Source organism: Nelumbo lutea, chromosome 1 (genome assembly GCF_056320005.1).
Source record: "Nelumbo lutea isolate HS-2025 chromosome 1, American lotus-T2T, whole genome shotgun sequence".
Classification (NCBI taxonomy): Eukaryota; Viridiplantae; Streptophyta; class Magnoliopsida; order Proteales; family Nelumbonaceae; genus Nelumbo; species Nelumbo lutea.
The window spans coordinates 128764200-128776610 of record NC_142684.1 but is presented as its reverse complement, the minus strand read 5'-3'; the positions used below and the strand labels follow the sequence as shown (position 1 = coordinate 128776610).

At 39.3% G+C, this 12411-nt stretch overlaps 1 protein-coding gene across 13 annotated transcripts in view; it reads right to left on the bottom strand.

Moving 5' to 3' along the window:
* LOC148877499 (plant cysteine oxidase 5-like) overlaps positions 1 to 6461 on the bottom strand; it is a 28119-nt gene extending 21658 nt beyond the window's left edge. For 3 of the 13 annotated variants that reach the window (XM_088941997.1, XM_088942019.1, XM_088942049.1), the window contains exons 1-2: positions 6267 to 6461; positions 5095 to 5474 (exon numbers count right to left, since the gene is read on the bottom strand). In XM_088941997.1, coding sequence (XP_088798123.1) covers positions 5095 to 5194 — 100 coding nt within the window. In that variant the 5' untranslated portion in view covers positions 5195 to 5474; positions 6267 to 6461. Of the gene's footprint in view, positions 1 to 5094; positions 5478 to 6022 lie in introns of all 13 variants that reach the window. The other 10 variants (XM_088941991.1, XM_088941982.1, XM_088942012.1 and 7 more) reach the window with 10 other exon arrangements.
* Between the last annotated feature and the right edge of the window lie 5950 nt (positions 6462 to 12411).

Sequence of the window (12411 nt, the reverse complement as noted above, 5' to 3'; positions counted from 1 at the left end):
AGAAAATCAGTTATCAGAATATTTTTTCTTTTCAATAAAAAACAATCTTTTTTTTATAATTAATAAAAAACAATATTTTCTTCTCTTGATTTCTAAAAGCCTGTAGGACCTGTAATCTTGTATCATGCCTCTTCTTGAGAGTAGAGGGTGTGCTTGTGTCTCCATTTCCCAAGGAGGCCTGTGGGACCTGTAATCTTAAATCAACTGTAGTTTCTTGGATTTGAAGGGATAGGAAATCCATCAAATGGATGCCCAAGATTGCGGAATAAAGGGGGCGAATTTCAAAAATTTTTCTTACCCTTCAACTGGGAATCGAATTCCCTATTTAGAAAATCATATTTTCAATGATCATTCTTGAACCATAAACTGAATCAGATCTGAACCAAAAGGAGGAGAGAGAGATAATACCTGATACAGACAAATAATATCTCTTAATGGAGGTGTTCACACCCAAGGTAAAAACCAAAACCTGCTCCCACTGAAGATGGCGCAATGCAAGGTGGAGCAGAATCAGCAGTGTCCTTCCTAAGAACTTGATTCTTCCCAAGAATCACCTGGACGGCTTGTGAATACAACTCCTATCAATCTTTTCTTCAAAAGATTGGAATCAAGATCCAATCTTGATTTCTCCCAAGCAATAGAGATCGAACTGCTATAGGCGGCGGCTGCAGGAAGGAGGCGGCTAGAGAGTATTTGTAGGGTGCAGAATTCTCTCTTCTGTGATCTCAGCTCTGAAGACAAGACTTGAGTCTGTTGGATGTTGTGTCTAAAGGCTGCCGCCCTCTCTTCCTTTTATAGACTTAAAGGGATCAACTCCTAATCCCATTAGGAGTTGCTAACCCAAATCATATCTGGATTAGAAGTCCCTTTAAGATAAGGGATAATCCTTATCTTATCTACAGATTAGATCAGTCAGTTCCTAATCTAATTAGAAAGTTTCCAAATCTAAATCTCATTTAGATCTTGGACTCTCTGAGTGGATAGGGTGTGGGCCCAATCCTATCAACTGATCTTCTCTCAGAACTCGCCCCTTAATGACTAATCAAATTAGCCCAGTTCGAAATGGGCTTAAGGCCCATTTAGGGTTATGTATTCATTAAGCCTTCCAAACTACTGCCCAATTGGGCTTCCTTTTATGGTGTGGGACCCAAACATTGATCTACACATCAGCCACATGGGTTCAGCCCAGCTTTTGTTACAAGGCCTGGATGAATACACTGTTATAGGCAGTGCACCCCCTGAAACCCATCAGATGGGCTCTATGGGCCCAAACCTTACCCTAAGTGGTCCCTGGGCCAAGCCACCTTGTAACACCTAGGGACTGTGAGCAGATGCAAGATTAGCCCATCAGATATTATCCTCAATGGCCTTACACTTAATCTCTCAGCCCATAATGATCATACACTGCCCGAGAAAAGAGGACCTCTCCCTCGGCTACAAGGAACAGTGTTGCACTCTCTCAAGTATGGATCCCGGGAATTAAAACCCTTTTGCAAACATTTCGAAACCATAATATATATACTTTTATATCTCATATAAAATATATTTTGCAAAACAAATCTCAACGATTGAAATCGGCTACCGGCAGTCTTGGTTTCTATCAGTGAGAGTGCATCCCTGATCATTACCTTTGTCCGACAAAGGGGCTGATCCTGTCACTATGATCACCCACTCAGATGAATTCTCAGACTGTCTCAACATACCCAGGTTTTGACTCCCGCTAAGGATCTCACTGATTGATACATCAAAGACAGCCCAATCCGACACCTAATGCAGTATCATAATCAAGTCTAGGGGTCGGGTGTAACTTTCCAGTTTTGCCCATCAATCTCCAAGGTCCAAAGCAATACTAGAAATCTGGTCTAGTTCAAAGATTCAATTAATCCCACACTGTATGTGCCTAGGGTCTCAACCTGGTTGCTGAGACAAGCCACCCCAACCGACTTGGTGGCACCACAGTGTCAGCCTTGTCAGGATAGGTCTCCCCAGACCGACCCACTGGCTGTGAACATTCTAAACTAACACGAATCTCATTAAGTGTCCAGTTTAAGGGTATCACATAGAAACATACCAAGGGAACATGAATCAAATATGCACTTTTATTCATTTACAATAAACTCATAAAGTACATCATTTTGATTGAAGCTAAGGGCATACAAAACTGTCTAACAGGATTATATCCCAAGGAGAATGAATTTTGACTCCAAATGGAGAAATTAGAAGATGTCTGTTTCAACTCCAATTATTCTCTGTTAACATTATTTTTTCTTCTTTTTTTTTTTTGAAGAGTAAGGATAAAAAAATATAATAAAAAGAAAGCACGTACAATCAGACCAGGTGTCGAGGCGACACATCAGTACATCAGTCAAAATTAAAAAGATTTGCATTACAAGCTTGGATCTCAAGAAGATCCTAAAGGTTTTCTATGAAGTCTGAGTTTCTTGTTTGCTCAAATTCTTGAAAAGAAAGGACCCAGGTTGTGACGAGTTTTCCAAGGTGGGGAATGAAAATGGTGAAATGCCAAACCACAACTTGATTTGGTTATTCTTCTGTGATGCCTCGATTGAGCAGATGAACTATCTTAAGATGCACTTGATTTGGTTTGAAGTTGTCTTCGGGCTGAAAGTAAATCTGCTGAAAACTGAAACTTTATTGTAGGTGGCATGCCAAATCTTCAATTGTTAAGTGACACTCTTGGATGCAAAATTGGTTATTTGCCTTCTAGTTATTTGGGCCTACCACTTGGAGCAAGATGCACCTCTAAAATGATATGGGACACTTCATTGGAGCATTTTGACAAAAGGACTAACATAAGAGTTACAAGTTGGGACAGTTCTGGTTCCTTTTGAGCAAGATCCTTTTTCAAGGAATTAAATAGTCAGCCCTCTAATGAATTTCCTCATAATAGAATATAGCAAAAACCAGCTCCATCTAGGATACCTTTCCTAGGTTGGACTTCCACCCTTGGTAAATGTCCTGCCAAGAACAAACTAGGGAAAAGGGGCATGGTGCTGGAAAACTCTACCTGTGTCCTGTGTGAAGTGGAGGAAGAGACACAAAACCATATTTTCTTGCACTATACCTGATCGATGATGCAAGTGTTATTGACCTGGCAGCTCAAAAACATGCAAAATTATAATCATGAACTGTACATGGAGTGTAAATAAAAGAAGTAAAAACAGCCCTAAGAACCATTCTATAACAGACCTCTGAACCTTACCCACAATGCTTTCCCTCAGTGATTCTTATTTTCAAAGATTCTGCAATTGCTCTCTTTCCAATAGGTCCAGCATATGGCCAGAGGCACCAGCTTCCACAGTATTCTTCCTCTCAAACTTAGACCCTGGATTTATCAAGAGGAAATGATGTTGTGCAAATCCCTCAGCAAGGACTCCTTCCTCTTAAAAAGCTTCGCAAAGTTGGCCCATAATCCATATGCCATTAGGGAGGTTGCAGTGAATGAGTACACACATATTCTCCATCTGCAATTCTCTTGCTGCCAGATGCACCTTGGTTGGTACTTTATCTAAGATTGCAGTCTATAAGAAAAGGACAGCCTTAGTTGGGGCCTTCAATCTCCAAATCCATTTCCACAGGACTTGCTCCTCTTCTGAGGAGGTAGAGCTCTATGAAAAGATTTAACAGAAAATTCCATATTTCTCAGCCTTCCACCATCTACTGCCCCTTAGATGGGCAGAGTACTTTGGGGAGTTGTTCCTCTAGTGATCTTATAGTGCATCTGAACAGAAAGAAATCGGCGCATCCTTGAGAAAAAAGCTAATCCCCTACAAGTTGTCCTTAATAGAATTAAAGGTTTTTTTGTTCATGCATTTCAATTCATAGATACTCCAGGAGTGTACCCTATAATAGGTTTTTATATACTGATTTTTTGTTCTCTTTCCGTAATTGGCATTGAGTTGTGAAGACAGATTAGTAAATCGTAGTTGTTTTGTATAGTTCCTTTTGTACAGCTCTTTGGTGCACACAGGGTCTGATGTATATATTCTGATCATTTTAATACAATTCCTTACCTCTTCAAGAAAAAAACATAATGATCAGAGCCCTAATATTTTCATGCCTACTAAGGGGAACTCTTTAGTTTCTAAATTGTCCTACATCATGCCATAATTTCTGAAGTTTGATTATGTCCATTGAGTAGGTAAGGTGGATTGCTTCCCATGGATTTGGATCTTCTTGTAGAAGTTTTGGTCACGATAACAACAGATGCATTGGTGTTGGCAGTTCTAGTAATTGAGTGGAAACCTAGGTTTGTCCTGTATATACTTTTTCTTTTTTTCTGGCAATCTAATTGAGTACCATCTGACTGGGATTGAATGAGGATTAGGTTGTTTTTATATTTCTTTATAACTACCTTGATGAAAATAGCAATAAACTGAACAATCTTAGGTTTCAATAAAGAAAGGTCAGAAGAAATGTGGCATGACTTTAACAACCATCATCAAGACTTTAAAGATCACGGAGAAACCACTTGAGTTGAATTGGAATTGCAAGCTTCAGATCATAAGAGAATTTGACTAATATAATTATAGTCTTTCTTAAGGTGGACTTAACTAAAAGAAAACCCCTCCAAAAGAAATGTATCTCTTCTTTTATGCTGTCAATTTCTCACTGAACCTTTCTACAATCAATCCTATAACTTATCCAATCTTGACTAGGCTCCAAGATGAGCCTAAGATGTATGAACTGTTCAAGCTCCAACTCCTCAACATTGATCCCAGGCAGCCTACTCTTTTCCGCATTGTTAATATAATGAGTTAACATTTGTCAAATAGGCATATTACTGCTTCTTTTTGGTGAGACTAAAAGTATATTTCATTACCAATTAAAAAAAAAAGCAGAAGTGAACAACATTCCTTAGGACTAATTCTGATCTTCTTTTCCTGTAAAAAAAGAATAGATAACACAGCGAACTTCATCAAGCAATATTCACGCATAAAGACACGGATAAGGCAAGAGTACCAGGAAGAAGCATAAACATTACTTTGCTTAAGATAACTCATTATGTACATTCTAACTTCAGGTGGAAACAACAAGGACAACAAAGGAGAGAAGAAAAAAATCAGTTCATCCCACCTAAAAGTGCGCGAACATTTTCAAGAGATTCTTCTGAAATAGGTCCATTTGGAGAGAAGGACTCTTTGCACGTTTTATACAGCCTCTGTACAAATGGCATAGCGTATGGAAAAGAAAAAACAACTAACCAAGAGATTTGAAAGGAGTAGACTGTAAAGCAGAACTCGTTCGCCCAAGACACTTAATCAGAACAGATTGTAAGTACAACCACTGCCAAGCTCAAATTCATGGAAGATCATTCAGTACCATTCATGCTTCACTGAAGTGATTTCAGAACACAATTTGTCAATATCTGAACTTCCTTCTCCCAATCAAATTGAAATTTGTAAATTTGCATTGTAGCTAATCAATCCCTATTGACGAAATTCATACAGCAGTACCTGCTGCAACAACAGAACAATTAATTACAAGGGTTAACTTAATCAAAAGAAACGAAAGCTACCAATTACTTTCATTTGAACAAACATTTAGAGAGTTAGGAACACAACGAACACTTATAGTTACATTAACACCTCCAAATCAATAACCCTTTGAGCTAAGACCATCACATTTCTACAAGCAAATGATTCAAAGGTACTAACTCTTTCATGCCACTGCACTTTCATTCAAGTAAACAATAAAAAAAAAAAAATCCACTTTTAAGCTAAGAAAAGAAAAAGAACCACAACGAAAACGATAACCCAAGTATTTAAAACCCTAAAATCAGAGGAATTGATCCCCATTTTAAATTCAAAAACGAATTCAATATCCATAGCTTCCAAACACACAATCCCAACTGACTAATTACAGCAACAAAGTTCAATACAATTAGAAACCCAACACAACAAAAAAGTATTTACAGGGAATTCAGATTGAGCCATATGAACCAAATAGAACTGTGCCGGAGATGATTTGAGATACAGAGAGAGAATGGTAGAGGCTAACATACCCAAAGATGCCCGGGATTATGAAGGTAGAAGAGGGATTTGGCAGGTGAAATCGAGACGAAGGTGAAATTTTAGCTTTCAGGTGGAGTTGAATATATAAATTGCGACGACCGGGGAAGAAAAAAAAAAGTTGTTCAAGAAGATCTTTTGTTGTTGTCTCGAAAATCGAGCCAGGAGGCGTCAGTGGCCTTTGTTCCTGGCTCAACGCAGAGAGAGAGAAAGAGAGAGAGAGACGGAGCTGCGCACCTGCGCTTCTCTGTTGTTGTTTTCTACTTTTCTCTGTATTCACCAGAAAATCCGACTTTTCGGGCTGTAATTTCTGAGAATTTACGAAAAGTCACCTCCCCTTCTCTCCCAAGAACAGTGGAGAAAGAGACTGGACGCTCTTAAAGGGAAGGATCAACGACGAAGGAGGGAACACGGAAGGAGACACTGAAAGCTGAAACGACCAAAGATTAAAATAATTGAAAAAGAGAAGACGAGTTTGCTGGACGGTGAGGCCGTGTAGGAAATGGGATGACCCTGGTTGTACACGTGGCAACATTTCGTTCATGATTTTGGGAAAACGCCGTTACAGTACTACCAGTGACTTTATAACGGATTAACGGTACGGGGTCAAGTACTCCTTTAAGGGCTGTGAGTAAAAGTTCCGGACTTACAGCCAATGTCAACGCTTAATCACATTGTTAACCCCTTGGCCTACACTCACAAAACTACAAAAAGGAAGAAAGTACTTTTGTTACCAAAAAATTACTTTTTGTTTTTAATCCCAATTAACCCTTAACACAGAGGCTAAAATGATTTTTAATTTCTCTCAGTTCTGTCAGACTCGACTGCACCAGGTCAGACCACTGAAATGGGAATCAGCAGCCAAACGGTTACTTGATTGCTTGACTTGGTACCAGTGGCCCGGACACATTTGTCGTTTCGAACTTGTATTGATATAAAAAATAACTTTAAAAGAGAATCTTCTAGAACTATGTTTTTTATTTTTGTTTTCATAAATAAATGAAACGAGTCGAGCGGCTGAACGTTCGATTCGTGAACCAATCACCAAAACACTTTATTTTGTAATTACCAAAACACAGTTTTGTGTCTAATTCGAGAATCCGTTTAGTTCAGTCGGAATTGGAAACGAATTAGAATTGAGCCCCCTTTTGGTTTGTGGGAACAGGGGTTTGAAATCAGAATGGAAATGAACTATTCTGATTCTAATTGTTTGGTTGGGTGAAATTGGAATTCCATTCCAAATGTTAGAATGGCATTCTCCCATTTGAGAGAATGTCCATTCCCTTTGTTATCGAAATGAACTATTCTGATTCTAATTGTTTGGTTGGGTGAAATTGGAATTCCATTCCTATTCCTGTTAGAATGGCATTCTCCCATTTGAGAGAATGTCCATTCCTTGTGTTATCGAAATGAATTATTCTGATTCTAATTGTTTGGTTGGGTGAAATTGGAATTTCATTCATATTCCTGTTAGAATGGCATTCTCCCATTTGAGAGAATGTCCATTCCCTGTGTTAGACAGTTGTATGCACTTAGCTCCAATCAGTTTGACGTACTTATGACATTTATTATAAATGAATAAAGTGTATATTTGATTCATGTTCATATGGTGTGCTTATGTGTAATACCCTTAAATTGGACTTTTAATGAGACTCATGTTACTTTAGAATGTTCACAACTGTTGGATAAGTCTGGGGAGATTTATCTTGCTAAGGCTGACACCGATGTGCTGCCAAGTGTTGGGGTAGTTTGTCTCAACTGTCAGGGTGAGACCCAAAGCACATGCAATGTGGGATTACTTGAAACCTTGAACCGGACCGGATTTCCAGTATTGCCCTGGGCCTTGGAGATTAGTGGGCAAAACTAGAAAGTTACACCTAACTCCTAAACTTGATAGCTATAAATATATAACCATAGCAAGTGCACTAGTTATCAAGTAGTATAAAATATCGTTCCCACGGGGATTTAACAAAATAAGTATTAAAACCACAGTCTTCCCTAATTATTTGGACAATCGAAATTCATAATTGAGCAAGGACTATTGAGAATAAAAATTAGCATAAGAAAATAAAAGCGAAAGTGATCACTAATCGAATCTGCAAATGATGGAATCGCTAGGGCTTTTGGTCCACCTAACCAATGCAATGAATATCTATGGGTTTGATTTACCAAGATTAGTTGTCATTCTCATAAGCTGAAGTATTTCTAATTTTATTTAATATTCTCTCTTGAGATATACTAAACCTATGCCAATCAGGTAGCCCTTCGATATCTCAAGTAGAACTTTCAAGATGGGAGTGCATTAAGTCCAAAAAGACCATGAAATTTAGATGAATCATGTATATATATCTATATATATCATTTAATTCACACTATGAATTATTCAGTCGATTATGTGAATTCCTCTCTCGATTCATTCACATAACTCAAATCAATTAAGAAATGGCCAAGCTCTTAATTGCATTAAGCACAATAATTCATAGACTACATGAAAATCACAATCTTTGATAAATCATAAAAATAAAGGGGAGGGGGTGGTATCTTATTTCCTCTTGACGTTGATCTTTACAAGAAACAAATCAGATCATGATAGAAGAATTAAAGCAAATAAAGGGAAAGAAAGAACTCTTAGAATCGCCCATGATGCTGAGATCTCCTCCTCTTGCCACTACCTTATTCTTGAATCCTTGCTCCTTTCTTCTTGATTCAATCCCCAAGAATGAGTGATCGTGTGATGCCTAAAGCTGGTCCACCCCCTCCTTTATGTAGCTTAAAGGGGAGGGGGTGGTATCCTACTTCCTCTTGACGTTGATCTTTACAAGAATAGAAAGTCATATCCTAATTCTAATCTTATCTTTTTATCTAATTAAATCAATCATCTTATCTCTCTAAGGTTACATCAAGAATTTAGATCTAGAATGACACTTCTCAGTTTATTGTTCTTGGATTCGTATTAGACCTTCTCTGCGAATTGGGTTTCAGCTAGGTTTTTCTACAAGTTGGGCTTCAGCTGCGGATTGGGCCTTCCTATGAAATTTTTGCGACTTCGGGCCCGGATTTTACTTCGATGCAGGCCGAATCTTTGAAAGCCCAAAACATGAAAGTTGTGGATTTTTCTCTTATCGTTTCAGTGAATCTTGAATCAGCCCATTCAGAGTTCGGATACACGAGTTAGGCTCAGATTACGAAATGATGTTGAAACTATGAAAAATCATCCGATTTGTCTTTCTTTGCTCCTGATGCCTTCTTTTATGCCCTGAATAGAAATATGAGTCCAATTAAGTGATAGTTTAGTATAAAAAGAATAATTGGGAATAAAAATATAATACATTCTACTCTCATCACTATGAGTAGAAGTAGATTCAAAACACTAAAGCCCCACATTGGGAACAATTCCCCATGAATGCCAATATACATGTTCCCATGTTGAACAGTGGTGTCGGAATTGTCTAATCAGTTCTTGGACTTTGCTCAAGTATTTGGACATGCTAGGTTCTCTGGTCTCATACTCCCCATTCACTTAATTCACAACCATCTATGAGTCGCTAAATGCTTCAACATGCTCGTTTCCAAGGTCTCTAGCTAAGTGGAGGCCAACAAATAAGGCTTCATATTCAATTTCATTGTTTGAGGCAGGGAAGGCGTGCTAAAGTTCATACTCCAACTTGTTATTGTCTGGAGTTAGTAGGATGAGGCCAGCTCTTCTTGAACTAGGGTGCTACTACTACTAAACGTACATTCAACTAGGAAGTAAGCTAGCACTTATGCTTTCATTGCAGGTCTTGACTAGTAATGAATGTCAAATTCTAACAACTCAATAGCCCACGTTGTCAATCAACTTAAGGTCTTTGGTTTCTACAATATCTACTTTAGAGACTAGTTGGTTAGGACAATTATGGTTTGGGCTCGGAAGTACGGTCTCAACTTTTGGACCAAGGTCACCAGAGTGAAGGTTGTCTTCTCTATGTTGAGATATCTAGTCTTAGCATTATGGAGAACTCTACTCACATATTACACTGGCTTCTGTAACCCTTTATCCTCTAAAACTAGTACTGAGCTAACTGCTATCCCCTACCGATATGTATAGGTAGAGACTTTCTCTTGGAATCGGTCAACTGAGTGGTGGTGATGAGGCCAGATATGCCTTTAGCTCATCAAATGCTTTTTGACAGTCTTCTATCCATTGGAAGTCTTTTAGCTTCTTGATGGCTTAGAAGAAGGGTAGGCACCTATTGGTTGATCGAGACGTGAACCAGTTGAGGGTTACTATTTGGTATGTGAGCTTCTGAGTTTCCTCGATCGATTGTGGGGGTTCCATGTCGAGGATGGCCTAATTCTTTTTGGGATTTACCTTAATGCTTTATTGAGTGACTACAAAGATGAGGAATTTACCCAAGGTGACCCCAAAGGCACATTTGGTGGGATTTAGCTTCATGTTGTACTACCTTAGGACGCCAAAGACCCCATCAAGGTTGGCGATGTGTTGGTTTGCCTTGAGGCTCTTCACCACCATATCATCAACATTGGCCTCGACATTTCAATCGACTTGCTCCTTGAAGATCTTATTCACTAGTCTTTGGTATGTGGCACCTACATTCTTTAGTAAGAATGGCATCACTTTGTAATAGTAGGTGTTGTACTCGATAATGCATGATGTTTTCTCTTTGTCACTAGGGTATATTCTGATTTGATTGTATCCAAAGAAGGCATACAAGAAGTTGAGGAGTTTGTATCCCGAAGTGGCATTGACCAAGCGGTCTATTCTCAACAAGGGAAAACCATATTTGGGTAGGCCTTATTGAGATCTATGAAGTCAATACATATTTGCCACTTCCCGTTAGCTTTCCTAACCATGGCCACATTAGATAGCCGTTCATGATAGTATACCTCTCCAATAAAGTCGGCGTTGAGTAACTTGTCCACCTCCTCTCCAATCACTTTCCAATGCTCTGGTGTAAAGTTCCTTTTTTTTTCTAAACTGGCCTACAACTCGGGTTCATACACAGGCTGTGAGTAATGATCGAAGGGTCAATTCTTAGCATATCAGTGGTAGACAAAGCAAAAACAATGACATTAGCTTTGAGAAAGCTTACTAATTTGGAAAGGTTGTCTTAAGGGAGAGAAACCCAACTTGTATAGTTTTCTTGGGTCCGACCTCATCTAAGAGAACAGTGATGAGGTCTTCCATTGGTTGACCTCAATTGGCAAGTTCATCCTTAAGGTTGAGCCCTTCCACTAGCAGTCTATTGGTTTACTTTGACCATTCCTACGCCGTGTTCCGTGGTGAACTTCATAGCAAGGTGGTATGAAGATATCACAACCTTGAGAGTGTGAAGGGTCGGTAAGTCGATGATGGCGTTGTAAGGTGAGCCAACCTTCACGACTAGGAACTTTGTCATCCTAGTGATGTGTTGAGGTTCTATCCCTACTATGAGAGGTAGGGTGATTTTCCCTTCTAATCGTATGGCCGCTCCAAAAAATCCAACCAGGGGCACATCAATAGGTTGGAGACGATTTGGAGTGAACTACATCTTTTTTGAAAGTATCATATAACTAGATGTCGGCTGGGGAGCCATTGTCCACAAGGATTCTCCTTACTTTATAGTTGACAATTATCATAGAAACCACTTATGCATTGTCGTGGGGAGTAGAAACCCCCTTCAAGTCGTCATCGGAGAAAGAGATGAGTTCCTCTGTCTTCTACTTTTTTCATGACTTTTACTTGACTTGTAGCTGTTGGGCATATGCCTTATGGGCTAAGTTGCTTTCACCCCATGAAGCCAAGCTGCCTGAGATGACTTCAGTGATCCTTGCTATGGCTCAGCTAGTCTGAGGGTCAGATGATGCCGAGGCTGACCCCCTAGGATCTCATTGTTGACATAACCCTTTAGGTGTCCCTATCAGATGAGGGACTCAATCTCATTCTTCAAGTCATAGCAGTCTCTGGTGTCACAACCGATGCTATAGTGGTACTTGTAGCACTTCTTTAACTTAGTAGGCCACTTACTCTACTCTTGCTTCTTGACTTGCATCAGGATGTGTGTTCAGGAGGCATTCAGTGGAGTGTATTTCTCAAACAACGGTGTGGGTGGCTTCTTGTCATTGTTCTTGCCATCAAGGCCACATGATGGCTCATCTCTATCCTTTCTCTTGTTTTCACCCAAGCCAACCTCAAGGTTCTATAGATGCTTGTTAGCCTTGACCTCCACAACAATGATGTACTTTTGCTCCATCAGAAACTTGGCCTTGTTGTGAGGTGTTTTAGAGATGGATCAGTTAAGGGACCTAGGTAGAAGCCACTAATGGCAATAGCCATATATACTGATAGGTTGAAGTCTTTGACCTCAAGATCCTCTTGGTTGAAACATTTCATATGGGCCTG